The sequence below is a fragment of the Psittacula echo genome (assembly GCF_963264785.1).
Source record: "Psittacula echo genome assembly, chromosome: 4".
In the NCBI taxonomy this organism is placed as follows: domain Eukaryota; kingdom Metazoa; phylum Chordata; class Aves; order Psittaciformes; family Psittacidae; genus Psittacula; species Psittacula echo.
The window spans coordinates 69,690,536-69,718,484 of NC_137738.1; the positions used below are offsets into that span (position 1 = coordinate 69,690,536).

The 27,949-nt window shown below is 41.8% G+C and overlaps 1 protein-coding gene across 1 annotated transcript; it reads left to right on the top strand.

Moving 5' to 3' along the window:
- The first annotated feature begins 4,883 nt into the window (after positions 1–4,883).
- On the top strand, positions 4,884–26,907 carry RRAGD (Ras related GTP binding D). The gene is made up of 7 exons (XM_080616773.1): positions 4,884–5,105; positions 12,051–12,346; positions 12,761–12,960; positions 13,949–14,063; positions 19,707–19,849; positions 21,507–21,655; positions 23,511–26,907. The coding sequence occupies exons 1-7, from the start codon at positions 4,952–4,954 to the stop codon at positions 23,660–23,662; spliced, it is 1,209 nt and encodes a 402-aa protein (XP_080472899.1). The 5' UTR covers positions 4,884–4,951; the 3' UTR covers positions 23,663–26,907.
- Positions 26,908–27,949: the final 1,042 nt, after the last annotated feature.

The window sequence follows — 27,949 nt, forward strand, 5'->3', positions numbered from 1 at the left end:
GCTGATCTTTCCAATAGATTTCTTCTTTAATATTGGTAGGACATTCAAAGTTCATTTAAACAACTAATTCAGGGGGAAGATTCACTGATCCACCTGCCGGTATGACACCTTCTACCCCTCTCAGCGTTTTCCCTGTGAATGAAAGGTATTCAGTATAAAACAACATGTCCTTTTGGTCATGTTTATTGCAGAAATATCAAACAGAAACTCAAATAACCATTTCACACATAATTATAAAAGATACTGGTTATGCCTTTCAAGAAAAACAAAGCACTGTCTACAGCCTATGCTGTAATGCACACAACACCCTATGGCATGATAAGCCCTTTATTAATGCTTGCAATAAAATGAACACTGCAGAACAATTACACACTGTAGCCATGGATTTCTAAACCCAGAGATCTCTCCCAGCAGCCAGTCTATACTCACAAAGTGTCGAGCCTTCAGAGGGAGCTGATGTTTGCAGTAAACTAGTGGAAATATTTTCAGCGGAGTTTTCAAGTGATGTCAACAACAGGAAGGATGACCTGGAGCCAGATGCCCATTTCTCATCAGACGCAGCCTTCAAAGTCGGAAAAAGAACAGTAAAGCTCCCCGTTTATACCCCAAACCTCCAGTTAGCCCCCTACGTAGGCACAGAATCCTGTATCATTGCGGCAGCCCGGCGAGTTCGTGTGTGCATGAAAGGGGCGAGGTTTTTCCCCGGAGGGTCTCTCCCCGGACCCGACTCCGGTGTCGTAACAACGAAACACTTTTAATTACTCGGGCACCTAGCGCTGGCTTTGCACGGCCCGTATCCACCTGCAGCCCCGCCACCTCCGAGACCACCCCTGCGGCCCCCGGCCCCAGCCCGCCGCCCTCCACGACGCGCTTGCCCGCCCCACCGAAGCCACACGCAGCCCCGGCGACAGGGCGCGGATCTGCGCCTGGAGTCCCACGCGTGCTCGGCGGCGGCTCCCCGCTCACCGGCGCTCCCCCCGCGGCACACGCTCTCCTTCGGGCGCGGGGCCGGGCACAGCCCGACCGTCTCCAACGGCGCCTCCGCCGCCGGGCTGGGCTGGGCCGGGGCGGGCCGGGCTGGGCTGGGCTGGGCCGGGGCGGGCCGGGCCGGCCCAGGCTGGGCTGCCCCAGAGGTGGCGCCCCCACCGCCGCCTTGCTCGCTGCGAGGGCGACACCCAGCGGCCGTGGCGAGCGGGCGGAGGGACAGCGCCCCGCCAGCCCGCCCCGCCTGTGCCCCGGCGAGGGGCCGTGACAGGGCAGGGCCGGCTCGGACCCTTTGCAGCCGTTCCCTACCGAGGAAACAGGGAAGGCGTTGGGACACGGCCACGCTGCCCAGCACAGGCGTGGAGGTTGGTCTTGACCACCGGCCTGGCCTCGAGCGGGACGAGTTGCCCTGCTGGTCGGCAGGGCCGGGCTGTGGCCGTGCTGAGGCTCCTAGAGAGCTGGCTGCTCTCCTGAATGACTTGTTGCTCGTAATAGCTTGTGTAGGAGCAGGAGGGGTACAAGCCCAGTGTCGGGGAGGCCAGATGCCCTCCAGCAGGGAGGCAGGCAGTGGGCTCTGGAGCCTGGGCTGAAGGTCACAGAGGGCTGATATGGAAGCTGGCTGTGCCTGCTGACCAGCACACTCACCCACCCCTTAGGTTCACTGAAGCCATCTGCGTGTGGGGGCAATTATGTGTGTATGTTGGTAATTCACACATCAGCACCAGTTCATTTGGTAGGGAGGCAAATTAGATGGACGGCCTGTAGACACCAGTACAGGAGAGAGAAGCTTGTGCGAGAGGGTGAGTGAAATGATAAAAATGCCTTCATTAAAGTACTGGTTGAAGTTAATGTTAGAACAAACAGTCTTTGATCCAGTGTGAGTTGCTTCCAAAGGTCTTCCCTCTGGCTCAGGGGCATTCTCAGGATGATGCCCTACATGGGCAAAACACTGAAGTATCACAGACACCACCTAGTTACATGGCAAATATATTATTTTTAATGTTTTTTTGCAGATGATTCTACTTACGCATTTTTCACTAAACCATTACTATGGTATTCATCATTCTGTGGTGATAGTCACACCGTAGATTCACATCAAAACCCTTGGTGCTCTGCAGGAGAGATTTACTGACTGAATTTTGTGTTCCAGCACCTCTCTGATCTCCGCAAAGCTTTGTAGCTTTATCAGAACTACAGCACTCGTCTGAAGTCTGGTGTCATTACTGAAATTGGAATGTAACTGCTAAAATACATAAAAATACATTTGTGTTCCCCACAGACTATCATTTTCTTTGCTCATTTCCACATTCTGGATAGGCCTGCTTCATGGGAATTTTATTCTACTTGGTACAGTGTAAAAGTCTGATGCAGTCGAAGTATTTGTGTAACAGTTCAGCTGTATGTTAAATAAGTTCCAGATATGTACATTTTTGCAAGACTGCTTTGGCTATGTTTGATCATTATGACTGAGAAACAAGATGTTAACACATCACAGAAAACCACTTTTCTTGGCAGTGATCTGCCACCAATGTATTTAATGTGAGTTTTCCCCCTTTAACAGAAGCAGGATGAGGCGCTGTCATGATCCTACAAACCGAGATGCAGATGGGCTCCTGTGGTTGTCTGGATGTCAGTGGGACAATTCCCTTTTTTAATCCCGACAGCTAATTTTGTATTCTTCTGGATTTATTTTTTTACCATTGGGAAGGAAATTCATGAGGGGATTCCCTAGATGCTTGAAACAGAAAGTATGTCACGTCTATGCACCACAGCTTCCCACAGACGAAGTCCAGCCACATCTAGTGCTGTACATGTTGCATATTCAAAGAAGCACCACCTTGTCTACCTGCCCTTACTACAAGTCCTGTGACTGAAGGCTGGGTACCATGCAACTGGCTTCAAAGTTACGTGACCTGGTGCAAAAGAAAGAAGAAAATGGCCAGTTGCAGAGGGAACAGAGAACAGCTTGGTGGCAAAGTGACAAAGGAGGAACAAGTCCTGAAGCTTATGTAGATAGATTCAGTGACTGATTATATTGCCAAGGGCTTGCCAGAAGCACTTCAGCCCTACTCTAAAAACCTGTCTGGCAATGGGCCTAGCGTTTGCGTGGCTTTGAAGCCAAAGCTGCAGTCAAGCAGGAGGTCACTGACATCACTGTTGTGGCAAGAGCTGCACTGTAACCAGTCCTTTCATTCCTGAGCTTCTACACCCTGACTTAGTATTTAAATATCTCCAAATTATTCTGTCTGTCTCTCACTGGTGATGTTTCATACCCCTGCATAAAAGAAAACTAATACAGGCAGTCATTTCTAGGCAAGACACACTCCCCATAGCTGGCCTTGAAACTTAAGCTCTTTCTTCACAGATGTGGTCAACCGGTGAGTGAGATGGATGGTCCTTCATTACAGACCTGGAAACTCTCCTCCTCTTTCCATCAGGAGTTTTCCACAGATGAATGCCCTCCCCAGGGCTGCCCCAGGACACAGTGCTCAAAACACAAGTGGTAAAAAATCCTGCTCCAAACTCAAGTCCTAATTCCTTGTAAGGGATTTAACTGTGAAATGTTTCCCATGATCTTTTGCTAATCTGTTAAAGCAAAACTTCCAAGTTGTTGAGAATTAAGAAAAGCATTTCAATCAATTCATGTATTAGTAAATCAGTCACTATGTGGAATGCTAGGGGGATTTCTCCCCCTTCCTCTCCTGAACAAAAGCATGCCTCCATTACCTCAAGTGTGTTAGTGCAGCTTGGAAAGCCTGCTAATAAGAAGACTGCCACACTGGTGGGAAGATAATCACCTGCAGGAAATATGTGGAGACTCCAAATATAAGTCCAGCCATTACACTGAATGCAGGGAGGGGGAACAGGCCAGGACAGGAAGAAGTAGCATGAGAGAAACAGAAACAGAAGAAAATGTGTTGCTGGAGAATCGGGAACTCATCTGCCAGTCACCACCGTGGGCAGCACAGAATGACAGCCAGTGACTAATGCACATGCTCTGGTGCTTAAACTGGTGCAAGACAACAGCAGCAGCACTGGGAATTCCTGAGAAGGGGCTGGGCTGAGGGGCAGAAGGTCTGTCTGCAGGATGCAGGTCTGGAGGAAGCAATGGCAGGCAGTCCAGTGCACCTCAGTCTGTTAGGGTCTTCAAAATCCCATCCTCTTCAGAGAGTTACTCCCACGACTTTCTTTAGTCCCCATTCATCCAGATTATTATTTCTGAAATAATCTCTCACCCACATTATAGGTATGTTAGCACCTACCATTAGCGCCTGCCCTAGCACTTTGAGCCTAGCCATGAGACCACACAGCATGGAAGGAGCAGGCGGCAGACCACAGGCAGTGCCAAGCGGGCACGGCGGATCTGCAAGCTGAGCTGACCAGAGTCTCACCGTCTCCCACATACTGAAGGCAGAAGGACGTGTGGGGTGATGCCGGACTGCCCCGACAGCCGCTTTTGGGCTCCGTGCAGTGTGAGGCACACGGCTTGACTGACCCAGAGGCCCCCGCGGGGAGGCTACCTGTAATAAACACACCAGCAGCAGTTTCGGTGCTGCAGATCGCCGCTCCCTTCACCCTCCCGCACGCTAGGGCCAGCGTTCTATGTGTGCGCCGCTCCCACGGGTGCCTCTAGGCCCGCGGTGGGAAGCGGCGGCGCCCGGCAGGCCCCAAAGCCCGCCTGTAAGCACCGCAGCGCCCGGCGCTCTGCCTGCCAGCTGCGGGGCTGGGCCTAAGAACCGGGCTTCAGCGAGCGCGGAGGCCCCGCCGGCCCGTGACCGGCCGCGTCAGGTGACGCGGGTCACGCCGCTGCTCTCCGTTCCCGCCCCGCCGCCAGGCTGCGCCGCGCGCTCAGGCAAGCGCCGAGCGAGGGAGGGGAGCGACGGCAGCGCGGTGCCTGGGTCCCCCGCTCCCCGAGCCTGCCCGGAGGAACAGGGGCCCTCGAAGGCCCGCCGGGAGCGCGGCCGGCATGAGCCAGGTGCCGAGGAAGCTGCAGGAGGAGGAAGAGGGGGACGAGGAGGAGGAAGAGGAGGAGGAGGAGGAGATCGTGGGCTTGGCGGGCTACGCCGATGGGGCCGAGTCTTTCTCGGACGGCGACGCGGAAAGCGGCGGCGATGAGGCGTGTGAGTGCCACCCGCGGCGACCCCACAGGCACCGGGGGGGCGGGGAGCGGCGCCGAGGCCTCCGTGGGGCTGCCCCCGGCCGCAGAGGGGCCATGGGGCAGCGGCCAGCAACGGGTGCGAGTGTGGAGGGAGGCGAGGCGAGGTGTGGGGCAGGGTCGGCCCGGCCCGGTGTGCACGGAGATGAGGGTGAAGCGGGGCAGTGGCCGGGGAGGGGGAGGTGAGGTTTGGCTCCCGGGGGTCGGGCCTGGCTGCCTGCGGATGTGGGTCAGGGAGGAGGCAAGGCTCCCCCGCGGAACTGAGGGTACGGCGAGGGTGAGCCATGAAGAGCGTTGTGGGGGAGACGTGGCGTCCGGAGGGAGGGCGGGCCGCGGTGAGCCAGGGGTGAGCGGGGTAGGGGCCGGGCTGAGCGGGGATGCTGTATGGTGACCATGGGAGGGGACAGGACGAGGACAGGAACAGGGACAGGGTGCTCGCTGGGCGCGACCGTGGGTCCAGGGAGAGCAGGGAGCTCTGAGGCAGGAGCAGGGTGAGGGCTGACAGGTAGCAGGAAGGGCTGGGAAAGAGGAAGGAGGAAGCAAAAGGAGTGCAGTGTGTGTGTGGGTAACCTCCTTTCAGTGTTTTCCATGTCTGGGGTGAGAGTTACTAGTTCTTAGGGGCCACAGCCTGATGAAGTGACTTGAATATGCCAGGGAGGTGGTGGGGTTGGGTGTCAGGCTATAAAGGGCAGTGGCAACACGCAGCTCCGTGGCCAGGGCTGCTCTGCAGCTGTGAATGTCAGTCCCCACAGTGGCAGGTTCCACTAAACGTCTGCTGGCTGTCTGTGCATATGAGGACCCACATTAGCCGCTGCATATCTGTGTCAGCATGGATGATGATGCTAGGAAGGACAGGCTCACCAGGGAAAGCAATCTCATTCAGTAAAAATAGGCAATGCCAGCTCAGAGCCTGTTGCTTTCATTCAGAGCCTGAATTCATTCTTCTGAGACGTATTTCACAAAGGAGCTTGGAGAACTTTCAGTATCTCAGAGTGAAAAAGAATTGCTTTTCTATAAAGCATAATAAAAGGCCACATGTTTTAAGGCTACTTTGTTTATTAGCATGCAGAACCCTTCTTCTTAATGACCTGGTCCTGCAAGCTGCCATAAGAATTATCAGCCTGACTAATGCAGTTCCGGGGGGGGTCAGTGCTTTGAGTATAAGCCTTCATGGTTAAAGGCTGTGGGAATGCTAGGGTGTAAGAGCTGTAGCTGAGACTAATTAAAGCTTTACTTGAAGCTGCTAAAGAATTGCCCTTATTCCCATGCAAAGAGAATGTATTTTTAGCATATTTCTTTTGTGCTAAACTAACTTAGCATTTTCTGTAGAGAAGTAATCCATATTCTGTCCTCAGAGGAATTGATTTGGATATTTTTCAATAGGAACTTTGTTAGACTAAGCTAAAAATTTCAGTTGCTTCTTCACAGTAGCACCAGACTATCATACATAACAGAAACATTTGCACCCTGAATAGCAGTAGAAGACAGTCCATGCAGGGACCTTTTTTTAATACAGGATTAAAACAAAGGCCCATTTTAAGAGTCCAGATCCCCTGGCTTTCATTCTGAATCCTCTGGAGAAAGAACTGTAGAGCATCTCTAATAGAGGGTGTTAGGATTTAGGTATGTGTTTTGTGTATTTAACACTGGGCTGCAGAGCAGGGTGTTTTCCTTTTCTCAGCTCTTGTCCTCTCTCTTCCTCATTCTGTACAGTAAGTAGTCCAAAATGCAGTGCCACAGCCTCTACTTTTCTACAAAGAAACAGTGGAAAGGGCAACATGAGAACAGCTTCAATCCATGGCTGTTGAAAGTGAAGGGGAAAGCCAGGCTTAAAAAGTAAAAGCATAATTTGTGCTTGTAGGCATGAAGAAGATTTCAAAACTTCATACTGGTCGTCTGTCATCCTATACTGGTCTCTTGTCTCCAGCCTGTCTCCCATGGCTCTTGTACTTTTCTTAATTTCTTTTTCTTTACACAGGATCATATTCAGACCTTACAGCACTTAAGTTCACGTAAAGCCTAGTCATGTTTTGATATAAGCAATTAAAAAATACTCAGAGGAGGTGAAACCCTCTGCGGAGTGTTCGAGGAAGTAGCTTTAAGACATATCATTGCAGAGTGCTGCACTTGTGGCAGAGTGGAACCAGGTCTTCTGGTTCTGAGTCTTTTCTTTCACCACAAGAATTTCCTTCCACCAGGTATTTCTGCAATGTTTATGAACCCATAGTAGCTGAACAGCTTTCTTGATTGCATATAAGCTTTTTCTGTTAACAGTTCTGGCTCAGACCATCAGTTAGCGTTGAAGATGTCCACTGTATGTGTCTTGACAGCACTCCAAAGTGCTGCAATTATCGCAGTCACAGTAGTACTGGAAATGCTATGCTATCAATGGGCTCAAAGATACATGAGTGGAAAGTCTGGAACTGCCAATTCTCCTTTACACAAAAAGGTTGAAACTTAAAAATAACGTAATTGTATTAGTGGGGAAAAAAAACCTTAAACAGCAAAACATTATTAGCTGTATTAGTTTACAACTAGACTTAGGCTTGTTGCTTTACAGATGCTAACATGAGCAAAATAATTTCTTTTGTCTTGATGTCACTTGAGCAGATGAACTGCAATGCTTTTTTTGGATATTTGAAAACTGATGATATCTACAAATACACCTTACACTGTGGCATCCCTGTCACACATGCCTGTGAAGCACTGATAAGTCACCTGCTTTGACAATTAATTGCAATTGATGTGGAATTCAGGATGGGCATCAAAACCTATTTCAGTTATCAATTAATATCTCTAACAGTGTGAAGGAGATACTAAAATATTCACTGTATACTGTGCTTTCTGGTGAGACAGGTCAGGACTGCTACGTGCAGTTCTAAGTTAACTCCTCAGAGCGGGGTTCTTCTCCCCGCAGAGCGCGCAAATGGCACTCCCTGAGCAAGGACACTACTGCAGTTACAGAAATTTTGTAAGGAATCAAGTGCTTCTCTGTGGGGAAAGTGCTTTTGGGTTTGCTAAATTTAATTTGTGAATACTGCATAGAATCATAGAATAGTTAGGGTTGGAAAGCACCTTAAGATCATCTAGTTCCAACCCCCCTGCCATGGGCAGGGACACCTCACACTAAACCATGTCACCCAAGGCCTCATCCAACCTGGCCTTGAACCCTGCCAGGGATGGAGGATTCACAACTTCCTTGGGCAACCCATTCCAGTGCCTCACCACCCTTACAATAAAGAACGTCTTCCTTGTATCTAACCTAAACTTCCCCTGTTTAAGTTTGAACTGGTTACCCCTTGTCCTACCACTGCGATCCCTAATGAAGAGTCTAGGATGCAGCCTCTCACCAGCATGACTTCTGTTCTTTAGAATTCTGCAATTCTTCAGCAGTTTCAAGTAAGGCGGCTGAGAAAATTTGAAATAGGAAGGGCTGTTGATACACCTTAGAAACTGGCATTTTATAACATTTGCTCTTTGCAAAATTGAATGAAGCAGGAAATGCGTTTAATCTCACAACAGGGAAAATTATTTTTCCCATATAGAGAATAGAGGAGAGTTTAATGTTTCTCTTAAGCATATTATGATCTCACTTAGTAACCTAGTCTGGGAAGTTGCAGTGATACATCTACTGGCATTTCTGTGGCAAATTAAAGGAGGAGTTGTCATGTACTCTGCAAAGGAATGTGGGCAGGCAGTGCATCATCCAAGTCCTTTACATATAAGGTAATCTCTTAACTCTCTCTCAGAGGAAACTGCTATAGCAGCCTTGCTATCTAGTCAGGTTTGGATGATACTCATTTACATTTCCCTCTCTTTGAACTGGCAGGGTTTCAAAAGCTAAATAACAGTCTTACTAGCAGAAGAGCTGGTATTCATTCTCATCAGTAACTCTGTTTGCACTTGCAACTGTTGGGGTTTTTTTAGTATTGCTTTAATATAAAGCATTTTCCTTCTAGTAAATATTGCAGTCCATAAACATCTAACAGCCTGGAATAATTTTAACACAACAGCAATGTTAAAAGCCCAAGTTATTTAAAATGTCTTTTTTAGAGACATGTGTGGTTTTAGCCTATTTTTTAAAGAAAAGGGAGTTATGTAGGTAGCCTGTTTTGAAGTCGTCTCATTACTGGTCAGAGCTTTGGAAACTGCTGCCTACCAAAATTTGAATGAAAGATGTCTCAAAGATGATTAAGTTCCCTCAAGTTTTATGAAAACTGGCATTTAGAAGAGAAACCCAAATGGAAGCGTTTGCAGAGGGACAGGCAGGCAGATTCTCTGTGGCAGCAGCTGGCGAACTGGTGGACATGTATGTACATTCTAACCAACCACTATGTGTTGAGCTCCAGATCAGCCACAGCATGTCATATCTGTTATTTGGAGGATATGTTGTAAAACATACAGGGGGAAGTTGGTGTTATTGTGGTGGGGAGAGGAAGGGGACAAAAAGTGCAAACCTCCAGCAAATTAGACTTCGCAAGATCTGTTGCGTACAGAGCAAATGGGAGGTTTTTCAGCTTTTTGAAACATGTAATAAAGGTTCAACCAGAAGACTGGTCTTCACATGCCTTTATAAAGTTATTATAAAACTTTGAATAAATTATTTTCCCTTCTGATGGCCAAAATGCAAATTGCATGATGTATGGGTAGATGTACATTAATGAAATTGACTCTACATTTGGCAGCTGTGGAAAAATTGTGCATTGAAGAAGAGAGTGGGGTGGAGGAAACACTAAGTCCTTTACCTTTGGTTTGCTTTATTGACAAGATTGTACCCACAAAACATAAAATATTGTTATGTCAGCCTAGAGCAGATGTTTACTATTCCTCTATAGGTGTGAAGTATTGTAGACACATTTCTTGCAGCCACAGGAGGGTACTATCACTGTTGAGGTTGACAGGAAGAGTAGAGCAGCAGTTTATTACTTCCTAAATTTGTTGTCTGTGGATTAGCAAAAGTTGGCCATGGCTGTGTAAGGACAATGGGATTCTTATGAACAGCAGAATACTTATTGCTATTCTGCTTGAAGGAGTTTCATCTGCACACTGTTCCAGCCTGGCAGTGTTTCATGTGTGGTAATTGACAAGAGCACAGTAAGTGCTAATACCTGTCAAGGCCTTTCAAATGTATTTAACATGGATAGGATCCCACTGATAGTGAGTTTTTAACTCCTGTCAGTCACTGTGGTAACATGGGCCCACACTGAGTGGCATAACCACTCAGGAGCCAGTAGATGGTGCCAAGGGATGTTTTATGCTAACACTGCAAGGCCTTCAGTTGAGAAGCCCTAATTCTCTTAACTGAAGCTCAGGAGATGCAGACTGTAACACGGTTGTCTGCCCTCCTGTCAGGTATGTGCTGGTCTTGGGTTTCTAAAAGTGGTGAGTGAGGCTTGAGGAACACAAGAAGACATGTGTGATCACCACCCCTAGGTGCAAAACATGCGCCTAAAGGGTTCCTTAAAGCTTTCCATGTTTTTTAGCCCATAAGGCTATGTAATAAATTAACAAGTTCGAATTGTTGTTGCTGAGGTTTCTTGGTTTGGCTCTTTCTACTTTTGGTGTAAAGTTGATCACTTAACGTATGCAGGGCATGTGCAGAAAGGATGCATATGAACTAATGCGTGTTGGTTTTGTCTAATTCAACATTTATCCCAGAAGAAAAAGAGAAAGAAATGTAATTATGTTGAAAAGTCTGTACTGCAGTGGGTGGGAGGTCTGCTTGACAGCTAGTGTGCTTAGCCTGTTGTCTAATCAGTATTTTAAACCTGACCACTGTGTGCTGTGAGCCTTACTCTGCAGATGGACAACTCATTGACAACTCAGGTTTTTTGCATTCCTTGTCTTTGACACCACACATAGGGTATCACAGAGGTGTCTGAAAGCTTCTTACATCTATGTGCAGTACTGTTTCCAGCTCAGCACCAAAGGACATTTCAAAGTTACAGGCCAACTAAATGCAGCAATTTAGACTGCTGTAGCTGGTTTTATTAGAGATACCTGAAACTGAAGTTGGTGTGCTTACAGGCATGGATACATTCATGTCCTTACACAGATACAACTGTCTAGTTCACTCCTTTAACTACCTTTATGCTAATATAACTTCGTCGTCATTATGACGGCACTGTGCTCTGGTTTAGTGCTATCAGTTTCAAACTGGGATAGGTAACACAATGATGTCACTGTGTTCCCAGACGTTTGTTTTGCAAATAGAGGATATGCTGTAATCTTATTTATTAGAAAACAAACTTTTACAGATCATAATACAAATTATTCAACCGCAGGTGAAATCCTAACCACCTTAGGAAAGGACTCCTTGTGAGCTCAGTACTGTGTTGTAAGTCTCAACAGAGAGGAATTGTGTGCCTGTTAAGTTGTCCTCTTCCTATGACTCCTGGGATGTGGGGTTTTATTTGTTTATTTATTTACTTTACTTATGTATTTAAGAGGAAGGAAGCCCTCATAGAGGGTTAGGAAGATGACACAGATGTAACTAACACAAACATTTTTTTCTTCCAGCAGTGTGATGTAGCTGTCAGTTGACAAGGGTATTTGTTACAGATGATCTTCTTTTAAATAAGAATGTATACGGCATAGTGTTAATTAAAGTAAAATCGGGTGTTTTAGGATGTCTGTGTCTGATAACACATTTTTCATATACAAACTGAGCAAACAGGCCTTCTCCAGTCTCGGTCTTACAAGTGAGAAGTAGGTTTTCTGATACTATAGCCTTAAAGAGGCAAATCATTCAAATTAAAATGCCCCTAGAACCACTCCATAAGCTTAAAAATGGTAACATTTGCATACATCCAAGTCAAAATACCATGAAAATAAATGTCAAATGCATTTTATCTGGCAGTTGCTAATATTGCCATAGTATATTACTTTTCTTCTTTGTGATTTTATTCAGTTTTGGATTTCAATGATCCCTTCAGTACTGAAGTTAAGCCAAGAATCCTCCTCATGGGATTGAGAAGAAGTGGGAAGTCTTCCATTCAGAAAGTTGTCTTTCACAAAATGTCGCCGAATGAGACTCTCTTCTTGGAGAGCACAAACAAGATCTGCAGAGAGGATGTTTCCAACAGCTCCTTTGTCAACTTTCAGATATGGGATTTTCCTGGGCAAATTGACTTCTTTGATCCTACGTTTGACTATGAGATGATTTTCAGAGGCACTGGAGCACTGATATTTGTTATTGATTCTCAGGTAAAAAAGGGGCTTTAAGCTACCTTTTTGTTTTCTTCTTTCAGCAGTAGGCGAATGGGTTAGAAAACCTAGATTTTTTTCCAAACAAATAAATAACCTATATCACAAACACACATTGAAAGAAAGTCACTAAAACCCGGAGAGCTGCTTGGGTATTTTTAATCTCTCTCTACAGTATGTTCAAAAGTTAACTAATTTGCTTTAAGATCTCCAGGTTCTTGCTCATATTTCTGATTTCTGACAGCATGATATTGGTGCACATGCTGGATGTAGGCTCAGGCTTCTGCTTACAAGAAATAAACACATTAAGCTGTTGTTGAACTGTAGCATTATCTAAAACTAAGTATTATAAAATTTTACATATATATTTTAAGAACTTTCCTACAGTTGTAGCTTTTCTTTTTTCTTCATTAGGATGATTATATGGAAGCATTAGCTCGGCTGCATCTTACTGTTACCAGAGCCTATAAAGTGAATCCAGATATCAATTTTGAAATCTTTATCCATAAAGTGGATGGTTTATCTGATGATCACAAGATTGAAACACAAAGAGATATTCACCAAAGGGCAAATGATGACCTTGCAGATGCTGGATTGGAGAAGATTCACCTCAGGTGAGAAACCCTGCTGTGCAGAGAATCCTAAAAGAGAGCAGCTTATTTGACAAGTTACAATTTTCTGCTCTCTTAAAGTACCTGGCTGCAAGCTTTTGATATGTGAAAGAAAAGGATAATCAGAGACACTGCATTTGACCTGAACCAAACAAACTATCTTAATTCTGGTTGCTGTCTTGGAGAGAAAGATGGAGAGGAGATGTGCTTAAAACCAGATGACAAATATGCCAGAGTCCTACCCATTTTGCTGCAGCTGCTGTCTTGAAATAAGTTGCTTGGACAGTGGCAGCAAGCAGTAGAACTCAAGCCAGTAGAGTGTATACGTCACATACATCACTTTTGCTGCCTTTGAAACCTCTGTGCCTTGCAGTCCCCTCCCAATCTCAAGTCCTTACTGCTGCAGCCTGCTTGGAGCCATTTGGGAAGACAGGTGCTTCATCTTTGCCTTAAGTCTGCTGATAAAGCCAAGTATTGTAGCAAATAATGAAAAATCAGTGGATTTCTGCCGACTGGGAACTAGAGGACATCAAATTGTCCTGGCTTTCTTAGCACTTAAAGCCAAGTACAAATATATTAAAACCAGAGACTTGCTCTGTGAACATGCTAGTTTTTTCCTGCTCTTAACTACTTGACTGCATCGTTGCACTGATAAATGAGTCCACAACTTTTAAGAAGTAGATTAAACCATACATACTTACAATATTCAATCATGCAATTTGAAAAGTATTTTCATAAGAAAACCAAGGTGGGAGTTGCATCATGACATTCTACACCAAGGTGGTCTAGTTTGCAGTGTCTAGTTTGTTTTTTTCTTAAACAGTGATGAAGTTCTATGCTTCCGTCATAACGTGATTTTTGATCACAAGGGGTAATTGCAAAAGTGTAGGCACTTGCTGTTTGACAATATTTCATTTCACTCATATTATGAAAGGTACATCATGTTCACAGTATGTGGCTAAAAGGAAAATGTGGTGACGTTTTTTTCCAGCTTTTATCTGACAAGCATATATGATCATTCTATATTTGAAGCATTTAGCAAAGTGGTACAGAAACTGATTCCACAGCTCCCAACACTGGAAAACCTGCTTAACATCTTTATTTCAGTAAGTACTTGTTATATACTTTGTCTGTAGATCCGGCTATGTCCAACATGCATGTTCAGATACTCTGTTCGCTGCCTTCTCAGAGATAATGAGCAATGTGAACTCTCAGAGGAATTATCAGAACTTAGTTGAAATGCATTCATATGCAGCTTAGTCTCTCCTCTCTGCCTGTTAAACAGTGTTGCTGAGCTGCTGAGATACAGTATTTCCTGAATCATATAAAGTGGGTTAGCAGTCATCACTTTTCAGCTCATACATAAATCTGAATGTTGCAAAGGTCTGTGCTGCATGCATTTAAGTAGTATTTAAAATCTGGATAAATAAATTCCCAAAGAAGCATTATCTAACATTATCTACTCTGACCTCCTATGTAGAGCTGTCTGTAGTGCTTCCCAGAATTAATTCTACTTTGTATCAAAGTTTACCTCTTCTCTTGTCTTGACATTTTTAGAGATAGAGTTCTTCACAATTTTCACCACTTCTGTAGTTACTCTGAAGGCCAGTTAAGGAAGCTTTGTATACCTAGTGGCTTATCGCTGTGGAGGTAGATTGCTTGCTCCACTGTTCCTGTATGTGTGATCCCTTCCTGTCCCTTGTACTGGTACTGACAGTTGCCATATCCCTCGTGGAGTCACTATGACACACACTAATGCGCTGTTCAATTAAAAGCAGGTCATGAAGGAGTCAGACTCTTGTTTTGGCACAAGATAAGAGTTGGGAATATGTGGTCATGAGCAAAGGGGAGCACAGTAGGTTGTGAAAAGGGGGAACTCTGTTTTGGTGGTCCTTAAGTCAGGTCATAGCAGCTTCTGAAACTGCATGCTTTCTCACAGTATTCTAATTTCGCACCTTTCATCTAGCATTAATTTCTCAAGCTCCAATTTCCAACCATGGTATTTTGTTGTGCCTTTTTGTGATTTTGATGTATTGAACTTACTTAATATTATTCAACAGCCTGTAAGATAAAATTAGATTTCACAGTTTCTCAGCATAGGCTGTGAAAGCGGAGAGAGAAAAAAGTTGGATGTGTTGCTGAAAGGGGGAGCTAGGATTAGAGGAAAGTCTGTCCAAAACTTACTCTTTTACTATTGAGGAACAAATTAGCTATTTCATAATGAGTAGTTTGTTACGCAAATCTGTTTGTACCAAGATGGCTGGACTGTGCAGCAGTTATTGAGTCTCAAACTCAAACTTAGGACAGTAAGGTAATGAAAAGAGTGATGACAACAGTTCTACAGCAGTTCGATATTGAATATGCTACACAGTCTTAAAGAGAAAGTTGCCTGAATGGTAGTTCTCCTTGTGCCAGTCACTCCATTCACTCATACTGCGAGTCAGATCTCTATATGGGGTCTCCTCAGTGTCTGGAGTTGGCAAAGAATTTGTACCAAACCACAAGATGAATCAAACACAGCCTGCTTCCTGAATGACTGACGACAGTTGTTTGTGTTTCTGGAATATCCCGATCCAATAATATCTAGAATAGCAGATGTAATTTGTGAGGAACAGCAAGTCTTTCAAATGAATGGGAAGTCCAAGTAAGTGAGAGAAGTACACTGCACTATTCAGCACGGGAAAATCTGAGGCTGCTTCTTATCTCCAAAGACAGCAAAGTTCAGTTTGTTAATGACCTTGAGCAAGGTGTAGCTGCATCACTATGTCTTGTTGTCTGTTTTTACAAGTATCTTCTATCTATAGACAAGAGACTTAGGATGACTATTTGCCACCACAGGAAGAGTAAACATCTCTCTCCAGAATTAGTGGGAGCCTCTTTACTTTAGCAACTTTGTGACAACAAATCTTGACATTGTTCATGCTATACCTCAGGAAGCCGGTGTGCGTGTATAGGTGTTCTAGTTTGGGTTTTGCAGCAATGTTCATGAGGATGTGCTTTCATTTATGCCATGGAGATTTGCAACACAAAATGCTGATGGTTACAAAAATAGAACTGTGATCACTCTTAAGTTCACGGCAGGTTTTTGCCTAACTTTGTAGTGCCACAGTTTGTTTGTTTATATGTTTGAGGAACCATCAGTGTGATAATACTGCTTCTACATTCTTTAATGTAACTACTTGTAAATCATAAAATAGTAGTTGATCTGGCATTCAAACCCCATGTAAATCTCACCTAACATTCCTACCACTTCGTATAGAAGGGTGTCTGTTCTTCAGTTACTGTCACCTTGCCACTCAATCAAGTTGGGTGAAACAGGAATGTGGATTTTAATTTTAGGGCTATTGGGTTGGTTTTTTTTTGAGGAATGTTAAAAAGTATTATTAAAGACAAACAATGAGTTATCATGGTAGCAATAAAATTAAGTACAGGTTTGTTTATTTAAATTTAATATGTAAACTCATATGTAGTATTTAAAATTAAAATTCACTCATGAAGTCTGCTGTTTGCTGTAAGACCTGTTAAAATAACTGTCCAAATTTCATTCCTAACTGTAACTGGTGATGTTCTGTAAAGTCTTCTAAAAATTACTTTTTAGGGCCAAATTTTGGCTTATTCCTCATGCTTTCAAGAAGGAAAAAGGCCCATTTACCTAACCTAGGAATTGGAGTAATGCTACCAGTTTTAATGAACCCATTCCATTTAAAGAATAGACACTGCCTACTTTACCACACCCATAATAGTTGAGAAACATGGTTTGAATTTGAGCTACATCATGGGTTTTACCTATCCAAAATAAAATCCCATCTACTCACTGCAGATTTTTCATAATGACTGCCTTGGTTCAGGTTAGCCATAGAGTATTCTTGCATTGCTTCAGAGTGCTTGATAGAGCTTCTAGCTCATGTTCCATCTTCTTTCCAAGCTGTAGGGTTGTGTCAGAGGTAACTAGTGCTTAGTCTGACCCTGCTCTCATTGACATCAATGGCAGCATTTCATTCAATTGCATAAGGCAGCTGTTGGCCTTTGTTTCTCTAATAAGGAACACTCCCACTCTAGTAACAGAAACAGATGATTTCTTACTGTCATTTTCCCTGACTGAGCATTAATGAGGTAATATCTCTTTGAAGAGTATGTTTTATCCACTGTTTTCCTGTTTTTTTATAACCTGTCTGTACTGGTATTGTTTTCCCTTGAGCAATTTCCTCACAAACATTCTGCCAAAAATGACTCTTTGAAGTCACGTTGGTACAGTTTAGTGGTTACTATTCCTGGTAGTCCATCCTGCCCTTTCAACAGAGGTTTCTGTCACCATACATAGTTCAATAGAAGTAAGTTTCTCAGCCTGTCCTACCATGATGTATTAGTTTCAATTGAAAATGAGCATAGTTTAACACACCAAGGTCTGCCCTTTCCACCAGGCTTAGCATCTTAAGATGAAAACTTTAAACTGTCACTGCAAATACAGGCAGGCTGTAGCAGCTGGAGTTCTGAGATAGAAAAGTCACTTCTCATTCTTAAATGTTATTGTCACTTGCATCATAATAATTTACATCTTACCTGTACAGCTGAAATGATCATGATCTCTCTATCATACACAATTTTATAATTGAGTCCTCATGAATGACAGTACAGGGTTTGGGTTCCAACTTATTTTGTCTAAAGGGATTTGTATTTTCAAATATGTATTTTGGCAATGAATTATGGCTATATACGTATATTTACAGGTGCATCTTGGCTTAATCTTACTTGACAACAGCTTTTGAAGTATGTGAGGTGCTGTCGGAATTATTATGTAAAAACTATTGCATATGGCCAGAATAACCAAAATAAACATACATACATTTTTGTTCTTAGTACTCAGAAAACACAGACTCACAGAGCCATGTAGGCTGCCAGGGACTTTTAGAGGTCAGTTCCTTCTCAGAGTCAGGCAAGCTAGAGCAGGTTGCTCATGGCTGCGTTCAGTTTAGCTTTGTGTATCTCCAGGGATGGAAACTCTACAAACTCTCAGGTCAGTGTGCTCCCAGTGCTTCACCACTCTAATGCTAATGTTTTTTTTCCTTGTATCAAGTCAGAATTCCAGCTTGTGCTTTTGCCTCTTGTTGTTCAACACTGTAGCTCTGAGAAGAATTTGGCTCTATCTTCTGCCACCCTTACATTAGGTATTTGTAGATAACAATGAGCCTTCTCCAGGCTGAAAAAAGCCAGTTCTCTGAGAGTCTCAGTGTACATCATGTGCTTCAGCCCATGTACCTAAGATATCCACAGTGTATGCATTATTTTGAATATTATTTTTACCAATTACTTGCTGAAATGTGCCACTCAGTGAGTCTTTTCCATAATGAAATGCAAGAAATTCACCTCTATAATCTGTTGTTATTGATGGATGTTTCTAGCCTTAGCTGTATGTGCAATGGTGGAAAAATTAAGCCTCTTTAAGAAGAAAATGCCCCAAATACTGCTGGCCATTGTTCAATAGCATACCTAGTGTTGATATGTTTCTACCTATTTCAGGAAATTTGGGCAGTGAGAGGGTCACTCTAGTCTCTTAACTGTGTGTTAAATAGTTGACTTAGAAAAGAAAGAAGAAAAAAGGCAAAGTTCTGTAACTACAAAGGAAGTTGAAGCTATTAAAACTTGTTAGGGGTTTGCAGTGTGTTTCTTGGTAGCTCTGGCAGCAGTCCAAACCATATTAAAAAGGGAAGCCCATATATGGAGGAAAATTTGGTTTGATGGGAGAAAGTTGCTTTTCTTCCTGTATAGATGGATTCTGAAGCACATTTTATAGCTTGCGCTTTAGCAATACTGGGAAATTTTCCTTTGTGTTCATGCTGGGACAGGTGCCCAGGTGCAATCCCTTGATACCAGGCAAGCAAGTCTACTGTTCCCAGTTAAGCAGTACACATTTTTTCCTCTTCTTTTTTTTTTTTTTTTTTTCCAGGAAGCAGAGGCTCATGGCACCTTACAGTATCTATGCAAAGAGTATGAGCTAGCATTCCTGGCTAGCCTCTGAGAGCTGCGAATATGATACATCTCCAGTATGGAGAGAGTCTTAATCAGTTTGGCAGGATGACAGGAACATAGCTGTCATCACATTAGCAAGCTTTAGCATTACAAACATGGCCTCAACCACCAATGCTACATGAAAACTGAAAGAGCACCATCAAAATACGGGGCTTGCTCCAGTGATTCTAAAAGAGGTTCTAAGGAGTCAGACAGTAAACCAGCTACAGGACCTGATGAGACAATTTCTCAATTTCCTTGAGAAATTAGTTCTCAAACACTACTATCTTCTTTGTCTATCAGCCTTTTCTGTTCGTTCTTTCAACCTGCTTACATGTCCAGCTAGAATACATTTAAACGACAGCTCTCTTTTTATGTCCATTGCTACAATCAAAAGCCCCTCAAAGCTCGATCTTGACAGATTTACATCCCCCCCCCTGCATTTTCCACTGAAAATAAATGTAATCTCTCCAGATGTTTTCCAGGGAGGGGAAGTTTAGGAGCGTAACTTGGTGTTATGTCTGCTCAGAGGCAGAAACTGTTGGAAGGTCTATGAGCATCAAGGTTTGCTACAAATGACAGTGCTGTATGTACAGTTCTTTCAAAATGAGCTTGATTGCAGTTTAACTTCCATTTCTTCAGCATAGCTTTTGTGTAACAGGCAAGTAGGAGAATCAGTAAGCTTGGTATTTATTTGGAAACATGGCTTCTATTTTATTTTTCTTTCTTCTTCTCTTAAACAGAATTCTGGGATTGAAAAAGCATTTTTATTTGATGTAGTCAGTAAGATCTATATTGCAACGGACAGTACTCCAGTGGATATGCAAACTTACGAGCTCTGCTGTGATATGATAGACGTTGTGATTGACATTTCTTGTATATATGGGTAAGTGAATCATTAATGTTTTTCATAAAATTCTGTACCTAGAATTTGAATGGCCCCAAAATTAGAGTGATGTGGGTATAAACGATAATGAGAACATGTAATTTGCCAGAGTAATTTGTCAGGATAGAAGAGAAGGAGGAAGCAGCAGGCCTCAGAGGAATAGATCCCTTGCCAGCAACAAGCACTGTTCCCCTGCCCAGCCTCTTTTGTGAACACTATCCTCTTTTTATGGTGATATTTTTATTTGGAGGAAGGAATGGGAAGTAACCGACTCAAAAAAAAGGAAACATTATCTTTTTGTCCCCCAGGGACAAAGGCAACAGAAGGATGCCTCCCATTTAAAAAAAGTGGGGCCACATTTAATTTTGTTTACTTTAATAGCTAGTGGCCTCTGCTGGCCTCAGAATGCTGCTTCACTCTTCCTTCAGTTTGTCCTCTTCCCTGCATGACCTTTGTGGTTTGATTTTTATTTTATTTTTCATTTTCCCTTCCTTACACATTAGCAATTGGAGATCTCCTGGGGTAGCATGTACATCTCCTTGCAAGTTATGTTTTAAATGGCTTGGCTCCTGGCCAAATGTAATGTGAGCTATTCCTGGGAAAGGGAGGGACACGTTAAGATTTAGTGCATTAAGATGCATTAGACTTGGAGGCTAAACTGCAGCGTGCTTAGAATGTGCTAGACTTTTGTAGTCTTGCATTCTTACCCACTGACAGATTCCTTGCACTCTTGGAGAGAGTACAAGAAAGAATCCTAGTGCAGCTGTGCAGTAAGCATTAGAACTTAACAGCAAATTGTTGAATACGTTTCTCTTAAGTTTATACATTCTACTGTGTTCAGATTTTTGAGTCACTTTAGTGACTGCACAAGAACAAAATGTCACCTTACCACTGTCTTTGTGTAACCATTTAGCATTTATCACCAGAAATCTCCTTGCCATGTTTTTAGCTATAGTCTAACAACATGGTACTACAATTTATTTCTTGTCCTCTGTTCCTGGAGCATCTGTGGAACTTGCTACATTAATGTATCATTGATACTAGTTGTTCTGGGAGGTTGGTGATGACCCATTTGATAAGATCTGTATGTTTATTCAGGAATGAAAGTAAAATTACAACGTACAAAACTAATAAAGTTATCATCATGACATATCATCTGTTAGGGAGAAATTTCTTTTCATGATGTGATATTGCGAAAGGCAGCATCTCATGACGAAAGTCTCATGATGGCTTAAACCATCAGTCAGCTGCCACTGCTCAGGCAAGGTTACTGGATTTGGAATTACCAGTACAGGCTTAATGGTTCACAGGTTTTAGATAAAGTCATAATATAGCACAGCGATAAGAGAACCTTGCAGTAAATGTCTGGTAACTAACAGAGGGTAAAATAAGGCTCCAGTTCAGGCACCTGGCAATCAAACAATCTGATTTCTAGCCTCAAATCTAAGATTTGGTGTGTGATAGGGTAAATGATTTAACCTTTATTTCTTCTTAGTTGACATTGCATGTAGTTTGAAGAAAAGTCTCCCTGAAAGGTTAAATGAAAATTTCATAAAATTTGAGATTGTCTGGTGAAGGAGCCAGTGTGAGAGTATTTCTGTTAGCTCATCTGGTGGCTTATCTTTTCTTGTTTGTTTGTTTGAATATTGTCCTTTAGGCTTAAAGATGATGGCACTGGAACTCCTTATGACAAGGAATCAATGGCAATCATAAAACTGAACAATACAACTGTCCTTTATTTAAAAGAGGTGACAAAATTCCTTGCTCTTGTTTGTTTTGTCAGAGAAGAAAGCTTTGAGAGAAAAGGTATTTTTCACTTTTTTAGTATTGCTTTACTTTTCCTTTATATTAGTGAGTTAATGAATAACTATGGTTGCCATTAGCTGATAACAGTCTCTAGCTTTATCCCAAATATTAAAGGTAAGTGTAGTTTGATAGAGCTTACATAACATGTTGAAAGGCATGAAGTATTTGTGCTGGCATTAAGATAAGATGAAATCACAAATGTATTTGACAGCTTTCTGATATGAAAACATGTGAAAGTTTACATCCAGTGCAGTAAAGCTTCCATCTGCAACAGTAGAATGTGTCAGTTTTTCTTGGCTAACGTTGATTTGTACCTGTGGGCGCCAGTAGACGCATTTGGGACAGCTTGTGTGCCATAACCAAGGGGAAATTATTCAAACTGTCTGATAGAAAGAAATATGTTCTTGCTTTTCTCATCTCTGAAAAGAGGCTTTTGATATTTGGTACGTAGGTGGAGTTCCTATTTTGCGTTGAAGTGCATAAAATTTCTTGATTATCTCTCTGACCCTGGCCAAGGTCAATACTGAAAGTATAGTTTGTGATTGTTCTGCTTGCTCTGAGTTACTGGTCTTAGAGACATGCCCTGGGACCAGAACTGAGCAATGGAAAAGTGAGTGATCATCTGGGCTGTGTCCCCATCTTGTGATATTAATTCACCAGTAAGTGTTGCTGGCTGTGTGATAGGCTACTTAGCTTTTATTTTATAGAACTTCAACTGGTTGAGTTTCTCTTTCATACCCATACTACCTTTTTTATCTATGAATGCTAGATGCAGTCACTTTCTTTTTCTCCTGTAAGGGTAAGAAGTGTTACTTCAACATACCTACTAACAACACTGTTTCAGAAAAGACATCATGTTGAATAAACACCCATTAGGGTTTGTCCACAACTGCACCAGGTTGTTGTGTCTACATAGTCTACATGCTACATGCTGTAGCCTGTAGTCTTTACCAGTACTGTTTGGGTATTAAAATACAGATTAGCTTTTGGTGCCAGGTGATATTCCACATAATATTTTGCTGAACTCTGGGGAGAGGAAAAATAATTCCTGGAAAAAATAGAAGTGTAACATGGTGGAATTAAACCACTTAAAATATGTATCATCTCCTGGTAGGGAAATTGAAGTGAAAAATGCAGTAATATTTGAGTTAAGAAAGCTTTAACATTAACTTTGAATGAGGTCATAAGCTCAGTACCAAAATTCCAAAATTGTAGTGCAGTATTACACAATTGTAACACCCATTAAGTCTTCCGAGTCACTACCAGTATGGCTTTACAGCTTTTCTGTGGGATCACATTAAGCCCACTCACATGGTAATGTTGTCTGCCTGTTATGTATATATGTAATCCTAACAGCGTGCCTGTTATTTTTCAATTACAACGTAAGATGAAGTATAGCTGGCTGTTATTTGGTAATATTTCTATCAAGTATCCATTATCAAAAATGAAAATCCTGACTACTAGATGTTACTTATTTTTATCATAGTTATTCTGGAAGGCAAATTTACAAAATGACACCATATTCTATGAAAGATTTAATTTTTTCTTGTATACTGAGCACTTCTTCAAAGGTCTTTATCAAGTTAAACTTCATTATCTGCCAGTGAACTTCTGTTTGTTTTTTCTTAAGGCTAATAAGTATATTTAATATCAGACAGTATGGAACTGCAATGCACACTAAATCATGTCCATTTATATAACATGCTTTTGGTTATCACAGAAAAAAATGCCTGTAAAATTCACTGATTATGACCTTCAGTGTGTTATTTCACTAAAATAGAACATAAGCAATCTTTTCATGACCTAATTTGTATAAATATTTTTACTAATATGAAAAATATTTCTGTCTCTGTAGGATTAATAGACTACAATTTCCATTGTTTTCGAAAAGCCATACAAGAAGTATTTGAAGTAAGAATGAAAGTAGTAAGATCTCGAAAACATCAAAGCCACATGCAAAAAAACAAAAGACCCACTCCCAATGGGACGCCAAGAATGCCACTGTAACTGAGGTTTTCTGGCAATGTGGCAAGCAAAGTTTTCATGAAGTTGATGCGACTTCTGCATCTCATTGCACTGAGTGAAGAGGAAAACAAACGGGACTGATGTATTACATGAATTTTCCCTGAACGTTCAGAAAGCACTGTTTAATATTTTTATCCAATCAGTTTTTTCATATAGTGAGCACTTTGAGCAAAATGTTGTATATATATAAGCATTGAGGTGAACACTTGTAAGAATTTTCTTAATATATGCTGTAAACCTTTTTCATGCCATATTAAGAAAAAACAGCTGTGACAGAAATACTGGGTACATAATTTGCACTTTTTCATGTTTTTCTTGTGGAGTTAGACTTTGATAAACTTAGTTTTTATGGTGATTTTGATGCATGGTGTCAGGTAAAATGTATGCTGTAGTTTATTTACCTGCTACAATCAAATTGGTTAGTAAACAATTAAGAAAACTTGGTACAATGCCTTTTAAAATTTGTGACAGCTAATACCTAACATTCATACAGATCTAATTTCGTATATTTTTCAATTTGTAAACTGAAGAATAATTTTGAAGTATTATAGCAATAAGCACCTTACCAGGCATCATAACTGGTAGGTAAATATTAGCTTTTATAAAACAAATAGCCTTTTGGCCAAATTTCATCCGGAGTTCTCCATAACACTGGTCATGCCCTCTGTTGGGTCTGTTTTTTATTATTTACCTCAGCATATACCACTAAAATACCTTTCTATAAAGATATTTGTTTTGTAAAATGGCTCTATGTTGCACTGGTATTTTTATAAGGCTTCAGAGGAGGGTGTTCTATCTGAAAGGCTGAATTTACGTTACTAAGTTTGTTTTGAGAGCCTGCACATCTACACTTGGCACAGTGAAGAATCTGTATGTATTTCCACTTTGACGTTCTGATGTACTGATAGGAAGTCCTAAGGATGTGAGTGCTGGGTTCTTATTCCCTCTAACAGGGGTATGTCTGTGACTGAAATCAAGAAGAGACCATTAAAATGAGGACTGGACAATACTTGCTGTAGTAACCAGCGAGCGTCACTACTTTTTATTTTACTATTGAACATGGGCAGACTTACCACAGGATCAGCCAGGACAGCAGAGCACTCTCAAACCTAAAAAGAAGTAAAACTTGCTTTCCAAGTTCTGTATTCACTGGTTTTGTTTAATTAATGATACAGAATTATAGTTTCTGGTCAGAAGAGCAGCTCTTTTTTTTTCCCAGTCCTTCCACAAACCAACTGCATGCGCAGTTCAGTGGTGTTGGCAGCTCTTGGGTGTGGGAAGAGTTGAGCTGAATGGGAGGTAGCTTGCCATACCAGAAACAGGTAAGGGGAGGTGTAGTTCACTCATTCATAACTGATGTGCTCCTAACTGAGATAGTTCTGGAGAAAGACGGGTGGATGGAATTTGAAAGTTTTCCCTTAGCCAAGGTAAGGCATAATGCTGCATGTCTGTCAGTGAGTTAAGACTCCTAGTGTCTGCTTGTTTCTGTGGAGCAAGGGGCTAAACTTGTGATAAGCAAGTCTAAATTCTGTTGTGGTCTGAATGCAAATGCAGAGTTTCTGTATGCTGTATATTGGCACATCTTGAAGCTGTAGAAATATACTGAATACAGGAGCTGGTAGAGCCAGTTGGCATGAGTGCTAAAGGCTCTCTGTACAAATATCTGCCAAAAGGGAGACCAGTAGTTTCCAAACCCTTTACTGCTGCCTGATGCAATGACTTATTTTTTTTAACAAATTGTCTCTTTTGGCATGAGTCTATCGAATATGTGTGGAGTTCTTTGAAAAAGGTGCTAGTCATTAGATGGAGCTCAGCTCCACCAAGACTCACTTGATAAGTAATGCAGTTCTAGGTGCTCAGGAAGGTGAGAAACACTGAGAATGGCAGAAAGTACCAGTCCTTGTGTCAATATGAAGCGTCATGATGGTAGCTTTAATCAAAGCAGAATGCTTCAAAAATAGAGTTCAGATTCCTTTTCACACTGTCACCACCTGTCATCTTGGGTGAGGACAGTTCTTCTGACCGAACCCTCAGTTAAAGTAACACAAAGCAGTCTTCAGAGTTCACCAAAGCAATGGTGGGTAAAAGCCACCTTCTGATAGCTCTCTGGTCCACAGAACTTCACTGAAGGACTGCCATAATTCCTGGCCCCACTTTTTCGTTCATTTTGTTGAGTCCCACTATGAGGTCACAGTCCCTGTCCTTCTGCCTTTACTCCTTCAGGTATAGGTGACTGTGAGACAAAGAGCACCTACCAGGCTAGACCAGACACTTCTTTTTTTTTTTAATTACTATTTTTTAAATAAAGTATCTCATCATACTGGCTATGATGTGAATTGTAACTAAAGAATGTAGTTCAAATATATTTGGCCTGAGTTCTGTGTAGTCATGCATGCGCTTGTATTTGGAGACTATTAACTTACTTAACACAATGAAGTTAGCTCTTTTAGTCCCCTTCAGAACTTGGCAGAGACTATGTTACGTAATTTAGTGAAGGTGACTTTTGCTAACATATAAAATTTCTAATTGGGTATATTATCAGCGTAAGCATAATTTGCATCAGATCACTTAAGTTTCAAATGTGTTTAATTATAACACTGAAAGAACATTAAGAATGCATTAGTTTTACTGTTTAACTTTGATATTTTCAGTTTAGGTGATGACTCGCATGTTTCATTTTTGAGTAATTTTCTAATTGGAACCTCAGATTTTCATATTCTGTCTGAAGGGATTGAGCACTGAGTGAGGCATGCAAGGCTGGGGTTTTTTTTAAAGAACCTATTCTTTCAAATCTATTGCTTTTTCTTCTAAATTTTATTGACATTCTAGTTTTTATTTTAAAGGGATGAAATACCACATATGCTACAAGGGCCAGTTCTGACAAGGCAGTGTTGAGATACCTTTTTTAAAATGAGAAATTGTAGTCAATTCCCAAACAGTGCAGTATTTCCAAAATACCTGACCTATTGAGTTTCCATTTTTATTTATCATCGGAGTTGTCTAGACATGGTAGGCCCCATTATTGAACTAGCCATGCCTCCTTAAAACACGGGTTTAGAATAAACCCAGACTAATTTAGTATCCCATAGATGCTTTAAAGTCAGGTGCTGAATAACTATAAAACATTAGTTCCAACAACGTGCAGTTGAGGAAATCTCTGTAAATAATTCAGTAGGCAGCAGCCCAGAGTACATAATGGGCTCTTTGAAGAGTTAGACTGCATCCTTGAGCATGCACTGGAATGTGGCTATTAAAAACAGTGCTGGAATGTCCTTCTGAAATTCTGTGCATGGAAGTGTAATCGACAGGAGCAAACTACTCTGATAAAACATAATTCAAATGGATTATTTGAGATCTCATGTTTTCTAATGAAACAATTTTTTTCTCATTAAAACAAAACTTCTGGGTTTTCTTGCATGTGAAATTGCATTCCTGTGATAAAGCTTTATAATAAGGGGGTTTATTCTGTGAAAGTACTGTAGGGATTTTTAAAACAAATTTTAAAGAACCTATAAACTCCCTCCATTTTTATATGATCATCAGAATAAGTTGAAGAATTAAAGAAAGTAACCCTTAACAGGTCATCATATACAGTAGCAACTGTTTACTTTAATGACATACTTACTGTACCTGTCACTTGCAGTAATCATTGCGGAATATTTTTTTCTTAAATTGAGGTTTTTCCATTTTTGTACTGCATGATATGCATGACATTATTACATAGTGATTTTTGTTGCTGCAGCTTTATCTATGTCCTTTTTGATGGGGAAATCAGATCATGAACACCAAAATTTCTTGCTCACATTATAAATACTTATCTATGGCCACATATTAATTTGCTCCATTACAGACAAACACATCAACTTCACTCATTTCAGCTGTGTGGAAAATGAGAAATAAGTTTGGTTGGGAAATTCTTTAGGCTCTTCTGATACTGTGGCATATGGTTGACATCCCACTTGATTTCCCACTGTATTAATATTTGCTTATTAGCTCATGCACAATCCTCAAATGGCTACATTTAAAAAAGGCTCTAACAGACTGTTTCTTTTCATTTGTTTTCTCCCTGATATTTTCTGTGTTACCTTTCTCATTTTGCTATCTCTCTATACATGTTTTGTCGTAAACAGGTCAGATATCCAGTCTCCTTTGTTCCTGCCAGCCTCTTCTCTTTGGCTTTTAAGCATTGTGAGCTATGGTCTTGAGCAAAAAAAGATACTGAAAGAAGTACTGAGTACAAAAATAGCTAACTTCCATAAAATTCTTTAC

What these genes read in the sequence shown, in the direction of transcription:
- RRAGD (XM_080616773.1), top strand. Translation starts at nt 4,952, where the DNA reads ATGAGCCAGGTGCCGAGGAAGCTGCAGGAGGAGGAAGAGGGGGACGAG. An exon ending in TATTTGTTATTGATTCTCAG is followed by an intron (nt 12,347 to 12,760) that starts GTAAAAAAGGGG and finishes TTTCTTCATTAG; the next exon opens with GATGATTATATGGAAGCATT. An exon ending in TTGGAGAAGATTCACCTCAG is followed by an intron (nt 12,961 to 13,948) that starts GTGAGAAACCCT and finishes GTTTTTTTCCAG; the next exon opens with CTTTTATCTGACAAGCATAT.